Genomic DNA, 24,978 nt, shown 5'->3' on the forward strand with positions numbered 1-24,978 from the left:
CACCCCCCCTCCCCCACAGACGCATCACCTTGTATCTTTAGAAACCTACCCCTTTTAAGTCTTTATTTTATTTACAAGACTCCAGAAAGAAGTATGATACTTGACAGTAAAAGGGAGATTTATCAAAGCATAATTCCTAATGCTGAATGCAATTTTATCCATTGGCTAGCCTGGATTTCTAAATTTCGAGTTAAACAAAATAAATTCCACATACCCATTCCTTAGGTTTTACCATCTAATCTCTGTGTTGAATTTGTGATAAATTGCTTTGAGAACATTTCTTGGTGTCTCTTAGCTTTCTTCAGGTGAAGAAGTCAAGTGAAAATTAATTCGTAGCAGAGAGAATCGCGTCCTGTCAAATTTTATATAGTTTATACTTAGTTGACACTTTCGCCAAAGCTTAGCACGGTATGCGGGCCTAGATAGCTAGATTGGCCGTCAATAGATTGGGTACGAAAAACACGTAAAACACTAAAAATGGCGGCAGAACTTGAAGATGCTCGTGATCACCTCTCTCAAAACACTAGAGCATCCGTTCGTTTCACGAGACAAGCTGGATTGGAAAGGAGAAGGCCTTCGTAAGTTCATCAGCGTTACTTATATTGTAATAATCTAAGTTGACGCTCTGACTCGTGGTATAAATGGGAAAAACGCGAAGAAAGCTTGATCGATTCGAAGTTGTATGAGAAGTCGATTTTAGTTAACACTCCTTCTAGCAAATCATTTAAACCGTGGTGTTATCTTTGTCTAGAAAGCGTCAAACTACATTAAGAAGCTTCAAGATTAATACAAACTGGAGAGATCGGTCAACGCAAGTCGCCACCATTACAACTGCCATTTCAAGTCAGGTAAGCAAAATGTGTAATTATTACCAACATCTGTATCGTCTTTACTTTATGGATCAATTGGTCTCCAACTAGCACTGACGAAGGGCCAACGCTCGAAACGTCTGCTTTGAAACTATTAATGGTGGCTAATTTACGTTATCAACTCAGTTGATAATACCAAATTACCTTGTTATTGCCTCCCACCAACACGGCCAGTATAGTGTCATTTTTTACCTTAAGATCCAGTTTCTTAATCCTGTAACCCCAAGAGTGACCAGCATCTAATTTCTCCTTACAGAAATACTTCCAAATCATTCATTTAGAACATAAGAAAAAAGGAGATGATCGGTAACCTAAGAAGCTTTGATTGTTCAACAAATTCTCCCTGCCAGTACTAAAGGGATGTGTAAAGGAAACAGTATGGAGAATATAGATTCTAATGTAAAGGGGTAATAATTGCCTTATAGCATCATTTGCTTCTGTTTTTCAAAAGGGATTGCCAGATGCACTTCCAAGTGGGCGAGAACTATCTCCAGTGCCACCAACACCAGATCAAGGCCCTCCAAAGAACTCAAGAGGTTCATTGAGATCTCCTTTGATAGAAAGTCTGGTGGCCTCAAAATCAAATGTTACCCACCATCTTGAGGTTCTACAGGATAGTTCTCCAGTTATCCCACGTCAAAGCAGTGTTTTAGCAGACCATGAGCAGGTGTTACTAGTTTCTCACTCTAGAACACCTGATGGAAGTCCAAGTTCAATTATATTGTACAGTTCAGAGGAAGAAACTAAAACAGGTTTTTGTACCATTAATTATCTATGAATAAATTACCACAACTACCAGCTTTCTGTTTCCATCCAGTTTAAATTTTTATTTATGAACTTGTCTCTTTTTTTTCTTTCTTTTAAATTCTTGTCTGTCAGCTATTTGCTGATCAGAAAACAAAGTGACAAAATTCTTGCATTTATTTTTATCAACAGATCAAGGAAGCTTGGTTAGAACTCCAAATCAATCTCCACAAAAGGTACAAGTAGACCAATTCAACCCTTTAACTCCCAAGATACAATTAATAATTTTCCCTAATGACTGCCATACTTTTTCTTGTAAGTTATACAGAAGAATTTAGTCTTATTTCAAAACAACACCCTCTAACTGATAAGTTTGTCTGTTCTCGTAACCTGTTTACAAGATTATCAATTGGAATTGCAAGGAGAAGTTGCATGTTAATCTTTTCTGAGAATTATATGATTGACATAAGTCAGCTACTTATGGATATAATTAAGCTATTTAATTTCCATGATATTACTCACAGTCTTGTAGATTATCAACAAAAAGTTTTCATTTTTTTTTATTTGCAGTTGTTATCAGACAAGACTCCTGTTTCAGGTCCTGTTGCATTTAAGACAAGAAATAACAGAAAGAGAAAAGGAAAAGTAGCTGAACCAACAGGAGATGAGGAGATGGAATCCTTAGAAAATGAATACAGAAGTGAGAAGAAAAATCTCTCCAATTAATAATATTAATAATAACAATAATAATAATATTGACACATTTTTTGGGACTCTCACTGTCTCAAATTTAGAAGAAAATGTCATAAGGCATACTAAACTCCAGATTAAATGAAGATCTTAGTTAATTAAAAGAATCTTCAACTTATATTTACTTATGCTAAAGTACTAGTCTGTTTGTACCTAAAACTCATGCAATTGTGGTTTTATGCTTCCTCTTACAAGAGTAGCTGATTTAATCTGCTGTAAATATTAAAATTTATCACCAATTATTGTTTGTTTCTTTTAGAAAATAACTTTGTGAGATTGTTTAATGCTGATCATGGAAGAAAAAAGAGAATGTCAGAGATAACAGATCTTGATGTTATTCTTACTGCTGTTGAGGAAGAAGCCTTGGAAATCAGGTGCTGAAATTAGAATGCTAGTCACTCTTAAAGGGTCAAAGGGTTATTAACCCTTTACACTCTAACATCAGTATGCATATTCTCCATACTGTTCTTGATAAATTTCCTAAGGTGCTGACAAGGAGAATTTGTTTAACGATCAAGAGCTTCAATTAGTTGGTGATGATTTCCTTGATTCTCTTGACCCTAACCCTTTAAGTCCCACTAGTGACCAAGACAGAATTTCTCCTTACAATATCAGTACAATATCAAGCAGACAAGTGGCGAGAATAAAGATAAATATCAATTAGGGGATTATTGGTTGATCCAATTTCAAATTCTCCAAAGTAACAACACATAAATTGTATGGCAGACAGTGAGGAGAATTACTAATGAAATCTTGGGAGTTAAAGGGTTAATGTATGCTTCAGGGGTGATATTGTAAAGAAAAATTAGATGCTAGTCAGTACTAGGAGTCAAAGGGTTATTAAAGGATTTCCTTGATGTTTATATTTTGATAGGAACGATATTGAGACAACAGCTGGGAAGCAAGCCATAAAAGAACTCTTCATACAAATGAGAAAAACATTCAGTGAAACTGTAAGTTACACTTCAAGTATTTGGTACCATGAAACTAAGGTTGCTTGGTTATGCAGTTAATTTAGTGTTGACAACTGAGTTGAAAACATAAATTGGCCACCATAACAGGTAAAAAAAGCTGATGTTTTGAGTGTTAACCTTTTGTCAGAGCAATAGACAAAGGGCTAACACTCAAAACGTCAGTTTTGTTTACCCTTTATGGTTGTTAAAACTTAATGACCTTTTATACTCTCCCACCAATGCAGCACCACAGTTTCTTTAGAAACTTACCCCCTTTATTGCTTGGTTATGGTTGAACTTGTCTAGAAGGGGAGGGGGGGGAGGGGAGGGTAAACTTCTGATGGACTGGCATCCCATCCAGGGGGGAGTATTATTAACACTCCCAGTTGCTCATGCTTCAGCTGGATGGACTACTTGGCTTGAGAACGGGGTAAATAAAACTCAGGTCAAAATTCATTAAATTAAACTAGTTTGATATCATTTCTTTGTTGTCCAATGCACGTCATGATGACCCCCAAATGTAGTTAAATTAAAAATAAAACTACTTTGAAATCATACTTTATCACAAATATATCATATTAGATATTTTCAATAATTGTATTCCAGAGTATTTTGACATGTTGTGCTGTAAGTTGAGGCTCTATATTTAAACTCACACTACAAATAAGTGTTCAGTTTACAATTTTGCAAAAAATACTCAGTTACAGTACATAATTATGAAACCATGTATGGTAAGATTATCTTGTTATTTTGCAGATTGATATTCACAGAGAAAACCAAATGTTAAAGGCCAACCTGAGAAAGGTTTAACTGTTAAGTTTAATTTCAATTTTAGTATTCTGAGGAAACCTAGTACTTCAAGGGTCTTTACTCAAGGTGGAAAAACCAGCCATCTCCAATCTTATAAAAGATAACGATGGCAATGATGATGATGATGATGATGACGATGATCATAATTATAATATAGCGACTATTGTTCATCATAGGTGTTACCATTATAATAAAATACTCAATGATCAATCCTTTCCACCCCTAACATCAGTAAAGGTATTCTCTATACTGTTCCCCATACATTCACTAAGGTGCTGACTAGGAGAATTTATGTGAAAGTCAACAGCTTCTTCAGCTGCTGATAATTTTCTTTATTCTCATGACCTTGCTGCATGATTCAGGGGTGATATTGTAAGGAGAAATTAGATGCTTGTCACTCTTAGGAATAAAAGGGTTAAAAGATATTTTCTTTTGTTTCAAGTTTTGCATGCTTCAGAATAGTTCCCTGTGTTTTTTAGTTCACCCTTTGACATAAATGATCTGATTTTTTTAACCTTTTCTGCCTGATAAGTTTGGGTATTCTCATTACCTGTTTGCAGGATATTATGTATGGATATTATAGGGAGAAGTTCATTCAATCACTTCTGGGAGTTACAGGGTTAACACTGAAATGGCTACTGTTTGGTGCACTTAAATGATCAGTTGATTATCATGAATTTTAAATTGATAATTTGATGTACTACTTTCTCATTCAAATGTTATCTTACAGGCAAAATCCAAAGTAAACAAATTACGTAAGGATCTCTTAAGTGTGCAGCAAAAAAGATCAAGGTATGCACTTTTAATTTAAATCTACTTACACATCAATTCTTCTCTGCATGAGAACTTAACCCTTTCCATCCCAACACCAAAATGCATATTCTCCATACTGTTTTATATAAATTTTCTATGAGACTGGTAAGGAGAATACATCTAACAATCACCTGCTTCTTTAGTAAATGATCATTTCCTGTATTTCCTTGACCCTCAGTTGATGTTTGATTCAGCAGTGACACTGTAAGGAAAAATAAGATGATAAAGAAATCATTTTTGTGAAAAGTTCAGAGGCCAGGATCATGAATATGAGGAATATCCCCAAGGTGTCTCAAACCCAAGATCTCTTTGTCTCATTCACAGGATCTTGTTGAAAATTGAACAAGAGGAAAAGAAGGTGCAACAAAATCAGGAGAGACAGAAGGTAATTAAATGTAAAGGAGAACAAAAATATTATCAAAAAGAGAGATTTTTTAAACATGTACAATGTAATTTGTGTGTCTCAAAAGTTAGAAACAATCAGTCTAGCATGGGGAATTAAATGTTCATTAACCATTTGCACCGTAACATGAGCAGGAACATTCTCCGTACTGCTTTCTGTCCATTTCCTGTGGTACTAACAAAGAGAGTTTGTTTACTGATCAAGAGCCTCTTAAGTTGGTGATCGTTCCCTTTATTCTTGTGAACTTATTGTTTGATTTAAGGGTCATATTGTAGGGAGAAACTGAATTCTGATCACTCTGAGGGGTTAAAGGGTTGATGATGGATAATACTTATATGTTAAGAAAGTGGTTTTATGAAAACAGGGTTGCTTTTGTTTGCATGCTAGAAATTTCTAACAGTAACTTTTGCAACCACCCAGGGTGTTTACATTTGTTGCTGAAGTTTAAAAATTCATTTACTACATGTTAACTTTTTAACTTTTATACCTTTTTAGATAACACCATAAAAGTGATATCCTTTAATTTCTTCAGGCCCTGGAAGATTTTAGCTCTTTTCTTGTCAACCTTGAGGCATTACAAAATGAGTGCAGAAAAGAGATGTCCTCAAAGAAGGCATCCACACAAGTGAGTGAACTCTCATCATTTCCCTTAAATGAAAATGAACTGGATAAAACCTTGTACTGAAAAATGATTCCATAGTTTTACCAACAATTTTAACCCTTTAACTCCCAGAAGTGATTAACATCTAACCTCTCCCAGCAATATCCATACATTTTCCAGCCAACTGGTAATGAGAATATTCAAACATATCAATTAGAAGTTGTCGTCTTGATCTAATACCAAATTCTTGTAACTAATTTAAAAGGAAATATGTAATAGCTGGAGGGGAGGATTTGACTATCAGATCTTGGGAGTTAAAGGGTTAAATAAATGAGTTAACTGTGATCAATCCACCAACCTTTAGTGTAATTTTACCGGGGACAAGTCCATTTTTCAGAATTCTTATCATTAGAGGCCAAGACATTGAGTTTCGATGTAAATTTGGAGTTTTCATTTACAATCCTTTAGTTAAATGAAATTTGTTTTTAATTTCTGTTTCAGGACTATGGGTCATGTGACAACCTTCCAAGTCTGCTTATTGAAGGGCACAGTTCATTAACAGCTGCTACTCAGCTTAGATCTATCAATGAGCTTTTGAAGCAAAGACAATGATAAGTGTCTATTAATTTGATTATAAGACAAATATTTGTGCAAATAAACATGAAGAAAAAAATTTTAAGACAAGGTTTTAAAATATGTCTGATTACTGAGTCAAACCTAAATATGTTCAGTAACCATAACTATGCCATGCTACTTATTCTTCGAACCAAAAAAATGTAAATAGAGTTAAAAAAAAAAAAAGAAGAAGCTGACCAAAAGTGGTCTGTCTTCCCCAGTAAAGTCTGTCACTTATTAAGTCAAAAGAAATAAGCAAAAAGTGATGAGTTAGCACCATTTGAACTCTGGGAGCCCCTCACAGATTCCATGCTGCTCCAATGTATCTTTTACTAATTTCTACTGACTTGCATGATGGACTTTGCTGGAGGTATTTGTTGAAAGAAAAAAACTTGAACATTTCTCCATCACCCATCAAATATTTTATAATATTGAATTCTTGTACAGCACGATTGCTATATTTTATGTGACCATCAAATTGCATGAAAATAAGATTGGTGTTTAGAGACAAACATAAATCATGCTGTTATAAATATTCTAATGAATGCCAGTAGTTCTTTACTTGGAAGAATGATTATCAAGTGACTTCTTTCTGTCCTCTGCAATAGATAAATTTTCTTTGGATCAGATCAAATAAATACTAAAAATTATTCTTCTGAATGGCTCACAGGCACATTGCATAAATTTACATTAACTTAATGTTAAAACAATGAACCACTTTAACCCCTTCACTCCCAAAGGTGATGAACATGTAACTTCTCCCTGTGATATTCATATATTATCCAGAAAACAGGTGATGAGAATACTCCAACTTATCAGGTATAGTTTGTTATCTTGATCTAATACCAAATTCTTATAACTGATTTACAAGTGAATGTATAGCAGCTGGAGGGGAGGGTTAACAGCTAGATCTGGGAAGTTATAGGGTTATATGCTCTATTTCTGAATGGTTCAGTGGCACACTGTAATATTTCATATCACCTGAAAAGTTAAAGCAAAAAAACAAAAACAAAAACACGTTGGAATCAAGTATCAAAAATCATTAATATACTAGAGACTTTATTCTTGAAAATTATCTATTACACCTTGCCTTAATTACCTGTCTTCATCTTATTCCTTTGTTCTCCCTGATCCTGTTGATTCCAGGCAGAATATGCATATTAATTATGTCTGAGTTTTAAACAACAATAAAAATTTTTTGTCTAACAAGTGGGTCCACGTACAACAACAAAAACAACAAATCTTTTTTCTGGAGTAGACTTAATTTTCCCAAGTCTGCACATAAGAAAGATTTACAGTCTGCTTGCTTGTGGTAGTAACTTTTCTTTTTCGCTTTTGTCTCTCAACTCTTTTTAATCGAAGTTTCTCTCATTAACCTTTCAATCTTGGTTAAAAAAAACTCACCTGATTCTTTGTTCTAAACAGACGCCACGCGCACCTGAGAAGGACGCAGTCCCAAATATGGTAGGAAACTTTAGTGGCTTCTTGTCTGTGATTGGTTACTTAGCGGCTTGACAGACAACGCCAAGCTAGCACACACTTCACTCATCCCCCTTGCAACTTGTGTGTGTTTCTTGGATCCAACATGTCGGGCCGCGGTGGGAAACAAGCTAAGAGGGCGAAAGCAAAATCTAGGTCAGCCAAGGCAGGCCTACAGTTTCCTGTGAGCCGAGTTCACCGTTACTTGCGCCAGACGACTCATCATTTCCGCATCGCGTCGGGTGCGCCAGTTTACCAAGCAGCTGTAATGGAATACTTGACTGCTGAGATCTTAGAACTCGCAGGAAACGCGGCGCGTGATAATAAGAAAACTAGAATAATTCCGCGGCATATTTTGCTGGCCGTGGCCAACGATGAAGAACTGCATCAGGTTAGTGTTCTATTTAAATTTTTTTTGGTTTGATATGTAGCACTACATCGTATGTTCTATTGTTAGTGGAGGTATAACTTTTTGATGCTATCGGTGCACGGTTCGTACCCATACCTGCGTTTCTTTGTGACATTCGAACAGATGATCTCTCGAATGAGAGCGGTTTTAAAATTCGTTGTTCCTTATGGAAGCTTGGTATCTTACTGTGTCTAGCATTCAAAGGAAATCTTATAAACACGGTCGCAAGTGTGCAAAAGTAACGATTTATACTTTAGTGTGAAGGGACCAAGTTTTACTAAAGCTTGATCAGCACATGAAATCATAAACACAGCCTGCCAACCGAACAGCTGTGAAACCGCGTTGTTGAGCAGTCGCGTTCACTTTCTGTGCCCGTGTTAATTTGATCGCTTGAAAGAAAAGTCATACCTTTTTATGCGCTGTAGTTATTTCGCCTCGTTTCACTTTTGTTTGATCCTAAACAAATCTTACTTCTATACAGTACCGCTTCACGCGTGTTTATTGACTGGTGCCTTATTCATAGACACACCACTTTCCATATTATAGCAAGAAAGGAGAGTTTGTGAGTGTTATTTCTCATCCTTCGAGGACTTCTTTGTAATTTTGATACCAAGTATTCACAGGTATTCAATGATTACTCGTGAGAAATTTGTTCTTCCACGAATTTGTGTGACCTCGTACAAGTTAGAAATTCATGTCGGTATTGGTCTGCGGACTAAGGATCGCTTCCGGTGGACTGATCGTGGTACATATACGAAGGAACTAGTAGACTTGAATGGGAGCAAATTACTTTTTTTCCTCTTGCTATTTTGGAAAACTGAAAGGTCACCAAAAACATCTTGTGAATGCTGAAGCCACCTTTAGGAGAATTTCTGAGAGCTTATACATTCAGGATTGTCATTCATTTCTTGGCTTTCGAACATGTAAATGCTCAGTTTATAGTGGAGCTCACAGAGTGTAGCCCCATCATTTTACAAAATAGTAGTAACCCATCAAGCCAAAAAAATTTGGATGTACGATCATACAACCATACGACCATACAAGGTGCTACTTTTAACATGCGTGGTCAACTGTACTGCGGGCACGCCAATGCCACAGCCTTGCCCAGTAGTCCAGTGGTCAGTGCACTGGGCTCCGAGTCAGATGACCCGGGTTAGTCCTGGCAGGGTTAAGGGATTGTGCCCTTGAGATGTGCAAAAAAATAAAAATGCAAGCTCTGCTTTTAGGCTTGGCTAAATCTTTATATTATTGAGTATTGAAACAAGCTTATCTAACCTAAACTCATCATTACAAATGGTGACTGAAATGTCTGTACCCAAATCACAAACACTGTAATAAAGACCTGCTTCCTGACTCCCCTTAGCAACTACTAGTGCAATGGCGTATATTGGGTCAATGTCAACATTTGAACACCTGTGCCAATACCCCTAACTTGTTAATATATAGATTTAGCCAAGCCTAAAAGCGGAGCTTGCATTTTTTTTTCCCGCATGTCTCAAGGGCGCAACGCCTTGCCTCAGCCAGGACTAGAACCCAGGTCGTCCGACTAGGAGCCCAGTGCACTGACTACTGGACAAAGCCATGGTGTTGGCGTGCCCGCAGTACAGTTCACGCATGTTAAAAGTAGCACCTTGTACAGTCATACATCCAAATTTTTTCAGCTTGATGGGTTACTACTATTTTCTATAATTATGGGGCTATGCTCTGTGAGCTCTGCTATCAGTCGACTGTTATTGGGTCAGGGTAGGAGTAAGTGTGCAGTTCTTTAGATAATGATTTTGATCTGATATACCCTTAAAGGGACCTTGAATTCTAGAGTTAACCCCTAAGAGTGACTAGCATCTAATTTCTCCTTACAATATCTCCCCTGAATTAAACATTTATACCACGAGAGTAAAGGAAATGGTCACCAACTAAAGAAACTCTGGATTGTTAGACTAACTCTCCTTGTCAGCACTGTAGTAAATCTACAGAGAACAGTATGGAGAATATGAATTCTGATGCAAGGGTGTAAAGGGTTGATATGTCTTGTTGAGTAACCAAACTGAAAAGCTTTGTTATATTTGTTGTTTACCAAAGTGAGGTGTATTTTAATTTTACCAGTTGTTGAAAGGCGTGACAATTGCATCTGGAGGAGTCCTTCCTAATATTCACCCAGAACTTTTGAAGAAAAGAAAAGGTGGGAAACTCGTACCACCAGATGAAATAAAACCAAAGCATCCAAAGACAATATCAGCACCCAAACCATCCACATCAGGGAAGAAAATGGCAAGTCCAGCAAAGAAAGCACCCTCGCCTGCCAAGAAAGCACCTATTTCTCCTGCTAAAGGGAAAAAGAAAGGGGTAAGTCAAGCTATCTTTCATCTTTACGGCAGGATTTTCCATAAGAGGCTGATAAGGTGGGAATAGTCCAGTAGTAGGCATGAAGATGAGCACTCTTAGCTTGTTGATGTAGGGATTTCAATATCTTTTTCCATTGTGGCTGCCAATCATTGGTGTAACAGGCAGCTGTACCTATAGAAGGAGTTATAGAGGAAACCCAAACATTAGAGTGTTCTCAAAGACTACACAGTAAGCAGTTAGATTTCTACAGGCAGCGATAGATGTGCAGCCAGTGAGTGGCTTTTAGTGAAGCCCCTGTGATAGCATGAGTCCCTAATTTAGCCTCTCAAAATTTAAGCCTCTTGAAATACATTCTCTGCACTTTGGAGTAAGAATTGTCTTTATGCAATGGAGGGCTTCTCACCATATGTAGTAGTATGTCTGAATGATCAAAGAATAGAGAAACAGGAAGTATTGCTAAAATTACTCAGAATTTAGGCAACAATATTTAGTTTTGGTGTTTTTGTTTAACAATCGAGAACTTTTTGAGTTCACAACCATTTCTTTTATTGTCATTACCTTGGATTTAGGAGTGATACTGTTGGGAGAAACTAGATGATGATCATTGAAGTAGTGTTCCAGTTTGTGTTCTTTTATCCTGGACATCTTTATGTCTCTAAGTCTTCTCCTTTTTAATTTGCCTAACATATTTTTAATATCACTGTGATATTATTTTCAGCCTGCTCCAAGAAAAGGAGCTGACAAATCTTCTTTAGGTGCAGGAGTTACTGTTCTTTCAGAGAAAACTCTTTTCTTGGGCCAAAAGGTAAGTGTTACAGAAGATGATTTGACTGGTACAGCCATGAGGAATGCTTCATGGTTCTATCTACAATGTGTATTGCCTCTCATTCCTTCCTTTGACACAGTTAGTAGTTTTCTAGGCTCCAAGATCTTCTACTGCTCAGTTTTAAGCATGTTAAGGATTGTTATTTATTAAATTGTTTTCTCTTGTTTTAGTTAACAGTGATTCAGTGTGACATTGCAATAGTGGAGGCAGATGCTTTAGTACACCCAACTAATGCATCATTTTATCTCGGTGGTGAAGTAGGTTCGTGCTTAAATCTTGTTCTTGCATTACAGGCAGACCACTCTTTGCCTTTTTAGACCTGGGATATCACTTCATTGGTACTCAATGCTAATTGATCTCTTGCTTGAGTGACCAAAACTGATTTTCTCTTTATAATGTTAGTACAATATCAAGTGGACAAGTGATGAGAATAAAGAAGAATATCAATGAGGGCATGATTAGTTGATCCACTACCAAATTCTCGGAACAAACACGGGGAGAATGGTGTGGCAGACAGTAAGGAGAAGAGTGAAAAAGGGTTAAACTCCTTTACACCCTAATGTTTGCATACATGTATATTCTCCATACTGTTCTCTATACATTTCCTGAGGTGCTGACAAAGAGAATTTGTTTAACAATCAAGAGCTACTTTAGTTGGTGATCATCTCCTTTACTCTCATACCCTTAATGAATGATTCACGGGTGATATTGAGAAATTAGTTGCTAGTCACTGCATCAAGGGGTTATGCAAGAGGAGCTTGACTGTCGCAAATGACAGGAAATAAAGAAGATCTATTACTGTATTAAGTAACTGGTATCATAGGTCTCAATTTGCTAGCTTCCATTCAGTTGAAAAAGCTGATGGAGTTTCACCAAAATTATCAATGATTAATTCGTTTTCACTCAACCATATTAGAAGTTTTTTTTCTTTTGTTGTTGTTAGGAATGGGATGATTTCAAATGTGCCTAACAATTATGTTTGATGCTGCATTGATTTTCAGGTTCAGCTCTTGAGAAAGCTGGTGGAAGTGAGTTTAAGGAGGAGGTTAAAAAACTCTCTGAATCTCATGGACCATTAGAACTAGCAACAGGTATGTTTTAACACCTCTTAATCAGTCCAGCTCAAACACAGAAAATATTCTTTTAGCTCCCATTTGAACAAAGTCAGATACACTTGCCAACACAGCTCTTTTCTGGCAGGGATTGTGGTTCAAACTTTGGTTCTTGCAAATTGAAAAATTTTGCCTTCTAGTAACTTTTACTTTTAGTTTGGGCAAAATTGCATCTGTGGTTCAGATTTGGTCAGCTGATGCAACTGTTTGTTATGTATATTTTCCATACTGTTCTCTATGCATTTCCTAAGGTGCTGACAAGGAGAATTTGTTTGAAAAATACAGAGCTTCGTTAGTTTGTGATCATCTTCCTTCTTCTCATAACCTTAATGTTTGAGTTGGGTTGATGCAGTGAGGAGAAATTAGATGCTAGTCACTCTTAGGGGTTAAAGAGCCAATGTCACTTGTAAGTGATCAACACTCCCATTTCTGACAGACAGTTTTTTGTTATATTTCTTCATTAGCTGCTATCTGCGATGGACATAACTTTCCAGCGCAGTATGTGATCCATGTTCATAGCCCACCTTGGGAAAATGATTCATCAGTTGAAAATCTCGAGAAAGCTGTCAAAAGTGTGTTGACATTGGCTGATGAGAAGAACATCAAATCTATTGCTATCCCCTCTATTGGCAGTGGATCGTAAGTATTTTTTCAAGTATTGATATTGCATGTTTGACTTAAAAACTTGTGAAAGTCATCACAAATTTATTCCTGAATGCTCCTGATTTTACAACTGCGTGAAATTTTCTTTAAAATGTTTTCCATTGCAACAGTTAAAAAGTGTTTTTATCACTGAAGGTCCTTCTTAATTCCAACAATGAATGGACTTTCAGAGTTGATTCAAATTATGCAGCTATTGGAGAAACACAATGTAACAAAGGCAGGGTTCTCAATAAGTCAGGAAGTAGATGGCTAGCTTCTTGGACTAAACAGCTGACAATCTGAGATTCTTTCATGGGTCTCATGATATGCTTCCATACAAAATATCATATTTGAAATGCGGAGACTCTGAAATGTTTTTCTATGCACTCTTTCTGGAGGTAAACCCAAAGCAAAATGGTAGTTTCTCTGCTTGGTAGACACCTGCCAGTAAGAGATTGGAAGTACTTGTTAAATTACTGTATATGTTTTTGTGGAATACAAAGACAAAATTTTAAGAAATAGGTCTCCCCACAGCAGTGGTGCTAAGAGCAGAAATTAGATGTTAGTCAATAAGAGGTTAGTTTGCAAATGCAAAAACATGTTTCAATAAATTTGGCTCCCCACAGCAGGGGTGCTGTGAGGAGAAATTAGATGTTAGTCACCATAAGGGTTGAAGGATTTAACAGCCCATCTTAACTGTCTTTCTATTTTGTTTCTCCCGAAAGCAGCAACAACTTCCCCAAAGGCACAGCTGCACAGGCCATCCTGAAAGCCATCTCCAACTATTTTGTGTCGGTCATGGCGTCATCCCTGAAACAGATCTATTTTGTTTTAGATGACATGGAATCCATTGGAATTTACACCATGGAACTTGCGCGTCTTGACTCCTAGGAATTGCTTACACATTTTGTCACATCTTTTTAGAATATTCCATTGTAAGAAATGATCAGGCGCAATTTGTGTCATCATCATCTTGTCTGCCTGTCATTTACTGAATTTAGCTGTATTTTTTTTTATATCTATACTTTCCACTCCTTAAAATCTGAGTGTTGATTCTTCTTATAAGCTTCCATACATTTCATTGTGTCTCAGTTTTGAAAAGTGAGGGTTACATCAAGATGAAACCATGACATCTATTTTTGCCAGTATTGTCATTACATGTCCTTCTTAATAGTGTTGTAATGGAAATTTGCACTCTGAACACTTTTGTTTTACTGATTGTTAGTAAAGCAGCATCCGAAAGTATCTGTTCCCTAGACCTGAGTAAAAGGATGGGTGCCAAGGAAAATTGCCTCCATGTGCTGAGGGTGAGTTATTCCCCAAACCAGAGCAATATTTATTGTATGGAAACTGTAAAGGAGAATTAATATTTGATGAAGTAATCACCGTGGGGTTTCATATGCAATTTTAAACAAGCACATTTAACTTGCTCAAGGAGTCAAAATGGTTTACTGGTGACATAAATAGCATAGGTTAAGGTTCCAATGAATCACATGTGGCCTTCCTCTGCCTTTGCAGATCATATAGAACTATGTTTCAGTTGGGGGGGGGGGGATTTGACAAGGTCCCTATGATTTCAGGACGCACTTTATCCTCAATAAGTAAACATATTTGTCTAGGATTACTTATATACTCATCTTCTTGATCTCTTTAAGGATGGGGTGGGTAGTGTATCTCCACCCACTCCTCCCCCTGTTGTTAGTTTGTTACCAAGTTACAAAGTCTGACATGGAGAAAAGTATGCATGAGTTCAAGTTCTTTGTTAAGGTAGTTCCCTTTTGCGGGGATGTTCCGATATTTCTTGCTCTTAATCATTCCTCCCCAATATGTCGTGCTGTGAGGAACATGTCAACTCTGAAGCAACCATGATCTGATTAGTAGTACTGCTTTCCAGTTTCCTTACATTTCCCCATAAGTTGGTGAGGAGTAAACGGTGTTATATATCACCCTAACATTTCCTGCTGATAAAGTTCTCGTTTCTTATCACCTGTATGGTGCATAATTTGTCAAAATTGTAAAGAGAAGTTACAAGTTAATCTTATGTGGGAGTTAAAGAGTTAACAAAAGAGGGACAAAGAAATTGGAGGGGAGAGGAATGAGTAAGATCAAGTTAACCCTTTACCCCTTAACATCAGTATGCATATTCTCCATACTGTTCTTTATACACATTCAAAGAGGCTGACAAGGAGAATTTGTGTAACAGTCAAGAGCTGTTTTAGTTGGTGATTATCTCTTCTATTCTCATAACTTTATATTTGATTCAGAAGTAATATACCGGTAGTAAGGAGAAATTAGATGCTCGTCACTCTTAGGGGCGAAAGCGTTAAGTAAAGACAAGAACATTTGAAGCAACCCTCCCCTTAGAGTCTGTTAGAAGTCAAGAGACCCTGTGACTTTGGCGGGAAGGGTTTGGCCGCTTCGAAGTCTGTTGTTCCTTTCTGTGAAATATGTGTTGGAAAAAAAGTTAATTGAAACGTTAGTGGAAAACTAGACACCTTTTGAAGTAAATGAGATGGTTGTTACCAGTAAACCCTTCTGCTGAGGGCAGGAATGATGGGGTATTTGTAACTTTATTTTTATGAAATGTTTTTTCATGTGTTGTAGCAGTGTATTCACTGGAAATTCTCTCTATTCAAAGTTCCTTGGAACTGACTTTTGTTTCAAGTTGTTTGAAACTCACGTTTGCATGTGAAGCAACATTTGGAGATATTTTAAATCGTGTATTTTATTTTCACTTCTTTGTCAAAAGAAACGTAACATAGCGGTTCTTTGTTCTAAACAAGCGATTTGTGAGTGGTTTACAATCGAGAAGTAAAATCTCTCTGTTGGCGTGAAAGATCTTCTGATATCTGGGATTTAATCAGTATATATTATCAGGAATTCTCCCCACCAGCCAGTATGCATTTCATTCTGAATAGGCGTAATTTTTTGCGTGTTAAGGCCTGGCCAAATGCATGCAACATACAAATGCAACAATTCAACGAAACATCTTGCAAAATTTTTGCGCGTAACGTGTTGCACACGTTTGGCCACCTTGTGGCAACATGTGAGATGTTGGATGGTGTTGGATCAAGCTTAAAAATGGTCACATTTTTGTTGCAACATTTTAGGATGTTGCAAGATGTTGCGCACATTTTCCCAGCTCCTTTGCAACATCTCATAGCACAATCCTACGATGTTACAAAATGTTGCATGCGTTCGACCGAACCTTGACAGGCGAATAGAGGCAAGCGCGAGGGGGGGTCATTTCTCTTTCCGCGCTATTCTCCTCGCGCGTGACTCGCACTTCGTGCCGCCTTGTGCTTGCCTCAGTTCGGCTGAAAAACGCAAAAATATTACACCTATTCTGCCATTGTAGATAAGTGTTCATCACGAGGGAAAGCAACGGCCTTACTAAAGACCAATTGTCAGGGGTCTAGCGCCTGTCACAATATCTCTTACCGCTGTCTGTTTAGCCTGCGAGCAGGCTCTCGTGATTGAGTATTCCTCGTCAAGCGTTTAGTGCATCTGCTTTTTTCTTTACTAGATTATTTGGTTCTATCAACTGAGTTCATAATTGAAAAGATAGAGGGGCCGCAGCCAGGATAAAACATCTTGTAAAATTTAAAAAACGATCTCTGGCTAAAACTTTTAAAAAATACGAGCTTTCGGCTGTTTGCGCTACAGCCTTCAACGGGTAAAATGATAAAAAGGTAAGAAATACTAGGTGTGAAGTACAAAGTAAAAAATTAAAAATGCTGATAACTAAGAATGTTTGTTAAAAAGAATGTTGTATTGTCCGGGCAAAGGACAGGAATTGTTGTCCGCATTGGGGGTTAACTTGGAATGCCACGCTTCTAGTGTTTTTCTTGTTCTAAAACCGCCTTTGTCAATAATAGATGCATTATCAAAGTCTATTGCGTGACTATTGGCCCAGACGTGATTGGCAATTCTTGAGCCTTTTGCCGCGGTTTTCACATTTCTGAGGTGTTCTTTCTTTCTTGTGTTGAAGGCCCTGCCAGTCTCACCAATATAACACCATGAACAGTCACCACAAGGAATTTCATAAACAACATTTGTTTGCGATTCCAACGATGGTCGAAATTTTGGAGCCGGGAACTGTTGTTGGAGGGTGATGAGTGGTTTGTTTCACAGTGGTGAACTCGGCCAAAATCCAGCCGTCTTGACCTCACGCTTGGTCAATAACGCATTATGTAAGGAGTTTCTGAAGCTGATATTTCCGGCGTTAGCCCTTCATCATGAGCTTATTAGCTCTGACGAAGGACAAACAATCAAAACGTCAGCTTTAAAAACTCTTTCCGGTGGCTTAATTACATTTTTAACTTATTTGATCAAAGCAAATTATCTTGTAACCACAGTTTCTGTAGAACGTAATTGCTCCCTTTATTGGTTTTTCATTTTTCTAACATTTAATCGAGATATTTTTCTTTTAAGCAAACGAAAATTCTGGCTCACAATGTCCCTCGAGTTTACCGTGGTACAACAACTCATTTTCACTTTCGAAACATTTGAATTTCAACAGTTTATAACACACGATGCAAAAATACGGCTTACGGCAGCCATGTTCGGTCACGTGATGATGTGCCTGCTCTTGAAGAGTGCGGAACGTGCGCGTGCAGCCGGTCACCGCCAAACATGGCAAAACATCGTAACCATAGAAAAAGTGCGCGCTGAAATCATTCGTGTCGTATTTACTCCAACACGGATGTGTCTTGCCCACGTACGTTGTTTTGTGAATCATTTTCATGTCCTCTTTCCTTCTTGTATGAGGGCAGTACGTTAGAACGCAATTTGCGGTGCACAGATCACATCTGTCCGCGTCCTGAACGTGTTCTTGAAATAATGATTCCTCGTTAGAAAATCCTATTTTTCGTTTGTGCTTCTGCGTAAGACAACCATCGAAAAACCCGCAGGAAACCTCGTCGTGTTTTCTTAGTTCTTTCCTGTTGTAGAAGACCATGCGACATTTATCGCAAATGTATTGAAATTCGTCCATGAGAGAACATTCCTTAGTATCAGCGACCTTGTATGAAGCATTTTCTTCGTTTAAGATTTCTAGCAAGGAGGAAAAAACACTTTGGGCTTCAGATGAAACGAGGATTATGTCTCTTTTTTCTTGCACTCGAACGCGCGGGTCCTTAGCGATCAGCTTCGTCGAAAGAAATCTCCAATCTACAGCGCTAAATGGCATTATAGTTGTGTTCTTGGGAACATGCAGAAATCTGAACTGCGGTAGCAACTTCGCCGGTATTTCTTTACTCCGATAGAACACGTAGAAACGAAGAAAGCCCCTTGATTGAGGAGATATGGTAATGTCCTGGAGATAATCCTGACCTTTGGTTTCCCAATCGAGAAGAAAGAACTTAACGCGCATTTTTTTTTTTATCAGCAACTTTCCGACTGTTTATACAGTTTGCCAGAAGAACTAAGTCTTTGTTATTGAGCCATCGTTTTGTACTGATGCCTCGTGTCAATGACAAAAGCCGATTTGTTTTACAAGCAATTATAACACATTTCGTTTTGTTTTCTTTTCGCAAGGTTACAATAGAGAAATGTAATAAACCTCATACCTTCCTCGCCAAGGAGACACACAAAACGAAGCAAAAATTTTCAAATAGGTTCACATTTGGAGGCACTGGGTTTTAATTGGTTTGTTTTTTGCCGAATGAAACATCATGTTCGTTCAAATCGCTCAGGTTTTTCGTAAGTTTGGGATTAATTGAACTTGTTTAAACATGGATCATTATTACGACATTATCGTTTCCAGGGCTTTCTCCGCCAGTGAGAATAAAAGGAAATGGCGATCGTAATAAATCGCGTGCGCATATGCTGATTAGTGAACTGCGCTCACCAAAAACAACGATTTGACGCATAAGCAGTCTTCTTTATCGCGTCCATCGGTTTCTATGCGACAAACCTCGTAAACACTTCTGGGTTGCACAATGTCAGATGTAGGAAATAAGAAAAATTTGAGGTGGAAATTTCAGGTCGATCGTTTCAATAAAGAGATATTTAAAATTTTGGCTCTAGAATGGATAGACAGAGCTAATTGGCTATTTAGCCTGAAGCAAATTCGAGATAGCTGACAACAAGATTAGACAAACCTGACAGAAGCAACTAATTCGATAACAAATTTAACTCTGTAATAACCATGATAATTTCTCTCAAGTCCCATAACTCATCAAAGATTCCCCACAAAACAAATGTTGGGCAAAACGTTTGTTCTTTTCTTTGGTTTATTTTCTTTTCCTCTTTTAGTCGTGCTTCCTAACTCCTAAAAATGTTAGGCTATAGAGTAAAGAAACAGTGAAAAAAGGGGGTAAGTTTCTAAAAAAACTGGGATCAATATCTGTATCTAGGCAACTGCCCACCTACCCCTCCCCTAACCAACATAACCCTAACTTGTTATCAATTGACTGTTGTTGAGTTAGGGGAGGGGTAGGTGGGCAGTTGCCCAGATACTGATATTGATCCAAAAACTGTAGCGCTGCGTCAGTAGGGGGTATACAAGAAGATATGGTTTTAAAAACTGAGTTGATAATGTAAATTGGCCATCGTAAAGAGTTTCAAAGCTGAAGTTTCGGATGTTAGCCCTTCGTCAGAGCTATTGGCCTCATGACGAAGGGCCAACGCTCGAAACTTTAGAAACTCTTTATGGTGGCCAATTTACTATACAATAGATAAAACCTCTTGGCCTGAAAATTAGCTTCTTTGAACTAATTCAGTGTTAACAACTGAGTTGAAGACGTAAATTGGCCACCGGAAAGGATGAAAAAGCTGACGTTTCGAGCGTTAGCCCTTCGTCAGAGTGATAGACGAAGGGCTATCGCTCGAAACGTCAGCTTTTTTTACCCTTTACGGTGGCCAATTTACGTTTTCAACCCAGTTGTTAACACTAAATTACCTGCTATACTCTCCCACCGACGCAGTACCAGTTTCTTTAGAAACTTACCCCCTTTATTAGTTTCTTTGAAGTCTAATTATCAACTACGAACGTTACACAAAGTAAAACTACACAAAAACGAATTAATTTTTAAAGTTTTGCCAAACTTTGGGCGTCAGATCAAACAAGGAGTGGATGTGATGCATTAATTTTTGCAGCACATCGTGATCAAAATGAAATACAAATGTCACAGAAATTCTTAAAATTGCATACTTCTAAAATGTATTTTCCTCCATCAAATCTTTGCAATTGAGGAGAAATTATCTTAGCTGTTCAAAAGCAGTCGGCACGATACAAAGAAAATATAAAAATTTATATAAAAAGTAACATGCAATAAAAGAATATTTGAAAACCTCAAAACCATTTAAGCTATACAAATATGGACATCAAAAGTAACTCAATTTATTTGCTTCTGAATATCCCGATCTCATGCAATTATACAACTTGAAACTTTTAAACTGAATTTTGAAAAATCCCTTAATTACTTAAAACGCCTGAAGACATGAATTATTTAGTTAAACAGGTGGATTGAGTATGAATGCTATTTACAATCACCTACACACCTCTACAAATACAACAGAACACTTTCGAAATTTAGAGGAACTGCTCTGTAAGAGACATCAGGTAATTCAAACGCGTTCCATGCCATTTCTGTGGATGAGAAAGTTAGGGTTTCTTTAAGATCTCGTGTTCTCGAAGTTGCAAGAAAACACGATAGGACTACATTGCTCTTTTGCCTTTTAGCAACAAAATTGGTCGCCTAAATAGCATGAGAACTACTCCAGCTGGCTTAGAAAACCTAACTTCCAAAGTTAAACAAGTTATCACGGAAGGCAAACACGTGGCCGTGGCACTCTGCCTATGTAAACTCATTACTCTAGTGATTGCTTAATTTGTAATCTGAAAACAAAGATTAGAGTTTCTTGACTTGGAGTGCTTTTGATCTTTGACTTCTGTAGCGCAGCATAGCACGTACACTTGTGACTGTTTAGCAAATCAAAAACTATCACAAGTATGCCCTTTGTTCTGTTGGAGTGACCTACGAACTGTAACGTTTCCAAATTAATTCATATCACATCTTCATCACCAATTACTTCTGGCAAAATGCATTATAAATGTTATCAGATTTTGAAAGAACTCCGGAGAAAACTTTTGGCCAGAATCAGTTATAAATAATTGACCTCTGTTTAGTTTTTATTGCAAAAATAAAATTTCCCAAAAATTTCACGTCAAACATTTGTTGAGTCGGAGTAGTACGCGCACTTTTGAGAGTCAATTTAGTAAATCGAATAGGTCACTCTAGGTTCATAAGAAATGAAACTCTTAAACTTGACCTTGATCTCACATAAAAATTCGAATTCTCTTAGAATTGTAGAAGAACTCTGGGTAGAGCGTTTCGTTTCTATTATTTCTCTCAGTTGGAAAAATACGTTTCTCCTTGCTTACTTTATGTTGAACGTAGCCCTGTCTAAAGTCATAGTTGAAGCAAAATTCTTCTACGATTTTTACAGAGTCAAACATTAGAAATAGTCTCTTACAAAGAACGCTCCGAAGGAAATTCCGTTCTCTTTTTTATTGTCCATTGCCTTGAATTTCCAGACATCAGTTTTCTCCCAATGCAATATGAAGAGGAATTTGCGCAAAAGAAAATTCTTCATCACTATGTTTTTCTTCCTCCACGTGATTCAATAATTCTTCAGCGGTTTTGAGACAGACCAAGTACTTTTTTTTATAGCAGGCCATACAATAGTACGGATAGGTTGCCCCGTGGACTGATTTGTGGTGGAAAGCTTGAAACTCAATGTTCGGAAAGCGCTCGGAACAACTCGGCTCTTCGAGACACGGCAGAGGCAAATTACTGTAAAAATGCTCAAGATATTCATCTCTCGTTTCGTAGTACTCCTCGCAGCTGCAGTCGCATTTTCTATGAGTTTTTCTCATGTGTTCTTCAAGTTTTTTAGTCGAGCAGAATATCTTATCTGGGCAGAATTCGCAGCTCCGCTGGCGCGCAAGATGATCTTCCAATTCCTTCCTTGCAAAGAAGCCGTTCGTTCGCTTGCTTTTTTCGCATCTCAAATTCGTGCACAGAAAATTGTGCTTGCTCTGGTCATGGGCATCAGCTTCTTTCTTAGTTTTGAAAATAATTTTGCAGTGGTTGCAAGAATATTGAAACAAGTCGAGAAGGGTACGCTCGCCAACGTCGATTATTTTTACAGGAATTTTATTGAATTTCAAAATGGCTTGCAATTCTTCGTACCTGGCTTCGTCTCCGCATACAATATGAGCCCTGTACTTTGTATGAACATGACGCTTGGGCCAAAGTCTACAGTGGTTGTTTGTACAGTTGCACGCCGTGTGCGTGTAAAAATGCAGCACGTACGTTAAAAGCGCCGTCCAAGACGCCTCGGCGGAAGATGTAAGCGTAGAATGTTTCACAATCCACTCTGAATCTCCAGGAAGCTCATTTTTCGGTGTTTTCTTGTTGTAAAACAAGTGAACTTTTACATCGCGTTGCGTGGAAGTGAACTTTATCCCTTTCACGAAATCTTTGCTTGTGGTCTCCCAATCGACGAAAAAAATTGATGTCAACCGAATCGTGCACATGGCAGATCACCCCGAGGGATTTTTTGTCGCTAATTTTTTCTCGATTGTCAACAAACGAAAGGAAGGCCTCCTTGACGACGAATTCAGAATTTCTGCTATACCGATTTTCGTTTCTTCTTTGAAACAATTAATAATTAAGGTTGGGTTGCTACAACAGAGGAAAACTTGAACGTGATAGGAGGTGAGTGTCAGCCTCAGAGACACAAACCCTTTGTTTCTATTAGATTGTCTCTTTTCATTTTAGACAAACAAAGCGTTCTTTGATTGGTTGCGAAATGATAAATTACGCGTGGAACATGTGTGTTCGAGCTCAAATCGGAGTTTTTAAATGGCTTCTTGCTGTAAAATCGTTTTTGTCGGTTTTCAAAGAGGTTACCTTTGGTGAGTATTTTGTGAATGTTTTTTGTTTCAACTCAAATAAAGAATGGAACTGCCGACAGAAAATGAAACTCAATATCATACACATTACTCTTTAACATACATGCTAAATTAAGTCGTTTTGAATTGTTTCGGGCTCAGTTATTCGCGGAAAGACAAAAGCATGATACTGAAGGTTTCTGTAACAAAAACAGAGAACCTTAAAATCTTTGCACAGATTTTCCACGAAATCGGAGAGTAGAAATGAAGGAGAGGAACACAAATTTCTTCCTTAAAATTAACGTTGTGATTAACTTGAAGACACTTATTATTTGACCACCTGTATTCCTAAACAAACAACATGAAAATAGCCGTTGTGTTATTTTCATACACAGAGCGTTACCGTGCGAAAACTGCCTCTGTTACAGTGAATTTTTATTTAGCCAAATTACCCTGCGCCAGTTGAAAGTAGAAGCTGATCAATATCCCAAGCTGCTACCGAGAGAAACCCGTTTCAGTTGAGGAAATTTCCGTGTTCTTTCCTCTTTCTTTTTACTTTTTTTGTAAGCAAGATCAGATTTCTTTCCTCTACCGGGAAATTGCCGAGGCTATCAATTGACTTTCACCAAGAGAACCATTGATCACGGAACTATCGCCGGGGGTGATACTGTTGTTTCAAAAACGTTCGAGTAATGCGATTTATTGTTCTATTGTAAAAAGTGGATACATGAAAACATCCATACAAGCCTTTTGTTACCACCGATGGCTTGAAATAAAGATAAACCTTTATCAGATATATTCGCGCATCAATATTTAGTACAAGACAAATAAAACCACGGACATACGAGAAAGTCTTCAAGCGTATCCTGGCTTAGTAAATCTAAAACGCGTGCAAACTGCAATGTGACGACAATCTTAACTTTTAGCAACTATCGAAGATGCAAGTTCCATTGCTTAATCGAAAAAAAAAATCAGGCTAAGTCTCGGAATAACTCTTGAAAGTGCGAGAGAAATTTGGACACCTTAATACTACAATGTTAGGAGAACTAAGCTAAGGGTGTAACATTTTAATCAACAGTTTTCGAAGAAAATACAATGCGAATAAGGAAAGTTAAGAATTTAGTTTCAGTGACGAGAGTGAATATTATTGATGCTTCTTGTAGGACCCGCATCAATACAAGAGAATGAAAATTGGAAATAAACTTCGTTTTTGGTAAACTTCAAGGTATACGAAGCAAATATTTTAAACTCTCATGTCTATACTTTCTTTTATACGTTTTTGCGTAGTAGTTGTATTCAAGTACGTAGAAGTGGTATGTCAGTTGATACCCTATGGGTCCCTACGGGAGGTCAGGGGGATGGGCGTTAATCTTTTTTTCCGTAACTGTCTTGCATCGCTTATGTATGGTTGTCATACTGCTCAAAGTTGAAGTTTTAACGAACTTTTTCCACGGACTACCCACCATTTTGCCCTCGTTCCTTGGACATTAATTATGCGGGAATTTCCTCATGATATCCAACTGCATATGACGCATTGTAGCTTGTGAAAGAATTTTTCGAATAAGCGCTGCATAGGGACCATGACGCTTAGTGATTTTTCTGTTTCATATGCTGCGTTTATTTAAGGGAGGCACTTATCCGAGGGCGGTGCTCATTCGAATGAATACAGCATGGTATTTTTCCAAACCTAATGAGGGTTTCAGAT

At 37.6% G+C, this 24,978-nt stretch overlaps 4 protein-coding genes and 1 long non-coding RNA gene across 6 annotated transcripts; 2 read left to right on the plus strand and 3 right to left on the minus strand.

Annotated features, from left to right (window-relative positions):
* Positions 1-375: 375 nt before the first annotated feature.
* Positions 376-6,625, plus strand: LOC113682361 (uncharacterized). The gene is made up of 12 exons (XM_027199526.2): positions 376-578; positions 752-848; positions 1,321-1,621; positions 1,806-1,849; positions 2,184-2,313; positions 2,623-2,737; positions 3,238-3,316; positions 4,073-4,120; positions 4,857-4,918; positions 5,264-5,324; positions 5,875-5,967; positions 6,445-6,625. The coding sequence occupies exons 1-12, from the start codon at positions 478-480 to the stop codon at positions 6,553-6,555; spliced, it is 1,242 nt and encodes a 413-aa protein (XP_027055327.2). The 5' UTR covers positions 376-477; the 3' UTR covers positions 6,556-6,625.
* LOC149053317 (uncharacterized) lies at positions 3,943-7,292 on the minus strand. The gene is made up of 2 exons (XR_016181996.1): positions 5,830-7,292; positions 3,943-5,141 (listed from the first exon to the last, which is right to left on the minus strand). It is a non-coding gene; the product is annotated as an uncharacterized LOC149053317 (long non-coding RNA).
* Positions 7,293-8,058: 766 nt separating this feature from the next.
* Positions 8,059-16,205, plus strand: LOC113682343 (core histone macro-H2A.1). Of its 2 annotated transcripts, none has more exons than XM_027199516.2 (7): positions 8,059-8,428; positions 10,550-10,789; positions 11,508-11,594; positions 11,786-11,876; positions 12,617-12,706; positions 13,192-13,366; positions 14,098-16,205. In XM_027199516.2, exons 1-7 carry the CDS (start codon positions 8,144-8,146, stop codon positions 14,258-14,260), a joined length of 1,131 nt encoding a protein of 376 aa, XP_027055317.1. In that variant the 5' UTR covers positions 8,059-8,143; the 3' UTR covers positions 14,261-16,205. The 2 variants fall into 2 exon arrangements, with proteins under 2 accessions (XP_027055317.1, XP_027055309.1); XM_027199508.2 differs by having other exon boundaries at positions 8,060-8,428; positions 14,095-16,205.
* A 1,522-nt stretch (positions 16,206-17,727) lies between these two features.
* Positions 17,728-19,033, minus strand: LOC149053318 (uncharacterized). Its single transcript, XM_089190186.1, has one exon. It carries the CDS (start codon positions 18,741-18,743, stop codon positions 17,799-17,801), a length of 945 nt encoding a protein of 314 aa, XP_089046312.1. The 5' UTR covers positions 18,744-19,033; the 3' UTR covers positions 17,728-17,798.
* A 1,659-nt stretch (positions 19,034-20,692) lies between these two features.
* LOC113682245 (uncharacterized) lies at positions 20,693-23,835 on the minus strand. Its single transcript, XM_027199400.2, has one exon. It carries the CDS (start codon positions 22,914-22,916, stop codon positions 21,915-21,917), a length of 1,002 nt encoding a protein of 333 aa, XP_027055201.2. The 5' UTR covers positions 22,917-23,835; the 3' UTR covers positions 20,693-21,914.
* Between the last annotated feature and the right edge of the window lie 1,143 nt (positions 23,836-24,978).

Source organism: Pocillopora damicornis, chromosome 1 (genome assembly GCF_964200805.1).
Source record: "Pocillopora damicornis chromosome 1, jaPocDami1.2, whole genome shotgun sequence".
NCBI classification, from domain to species: domain Eukaryota; kingdom Metazoa; phylum Cnidaria; class Anthozoa; order Scleractinia; family Pocilloporidae; genus Pocillopora; species Pocillopora damicornis.

What these genes read in the sequence shown, in the direction of transcription:
- LOC149053318 (XM_089190186.1), bottom strand. Translation starts at nt 18,743, where the DNA reads ATGCGCGTTAAGTTCTTTCTTCTCGATTGGGAAACCAAAGGTCAGGAT.
- LOC113682361 (XM_027199526.2), top strand. Translation starts at nt 478, where the DNA reads ATGGCGGCAGAACTTGAAGATGCTCGTGATCACCTCTCTCAAAACACT. An exon ending in CAACTGCCATTTCAAGTCAG is followed by an intron (nt 849 to 1,320) that starts GTAAGCAAAATG and finishes GTTTTTCAAAAG; the next exon opens with GGATTGCCAGATGCACTTCC. An exon ending in AGAGGAAGAAACTAAAACAG is followed by an intron (nt 1,622 to 1,805) that starts GTTTTTGTACCA and finishes TTTTATCAACAG; the next exon opens with ATCAAGGAAGCTTGGTTAGA.
- LOC113682245 (XM_027199400.2), bottom strand. Translation starts at nt 22,916, where the DNA reads ATGTGCACGATTCGGTTGACATCAATTTTTTTCGTCGATTGGGAGACC.
- LOC113682343 (XM_027199508.2), top strand. Translation starts at nt 8,144, where the DNA reads ATGTCGGGCCGCGGTGGGAAACAAGCTAAGAGGGCGAAAGCAAAATCT. An exon ending in CTAAAGGGAAAAAGAAAGGG is followed by an intron (nt 10,790 to 11,507) that starts GTAAGTCAAGCT and finishes TATTATTTTCAG; the next exon opens with CCTGCTCCAAGAAAAGGAGC. An exon ending in CCCTCTATTGGCAGTGGATC is followed by an intron (nt 13,367 to 14,094) that starts GTAAGTATTTTT and finishes TTCTCCCGAAAG; the next exon opens with CAGCAACAACTTCCCCAAAG.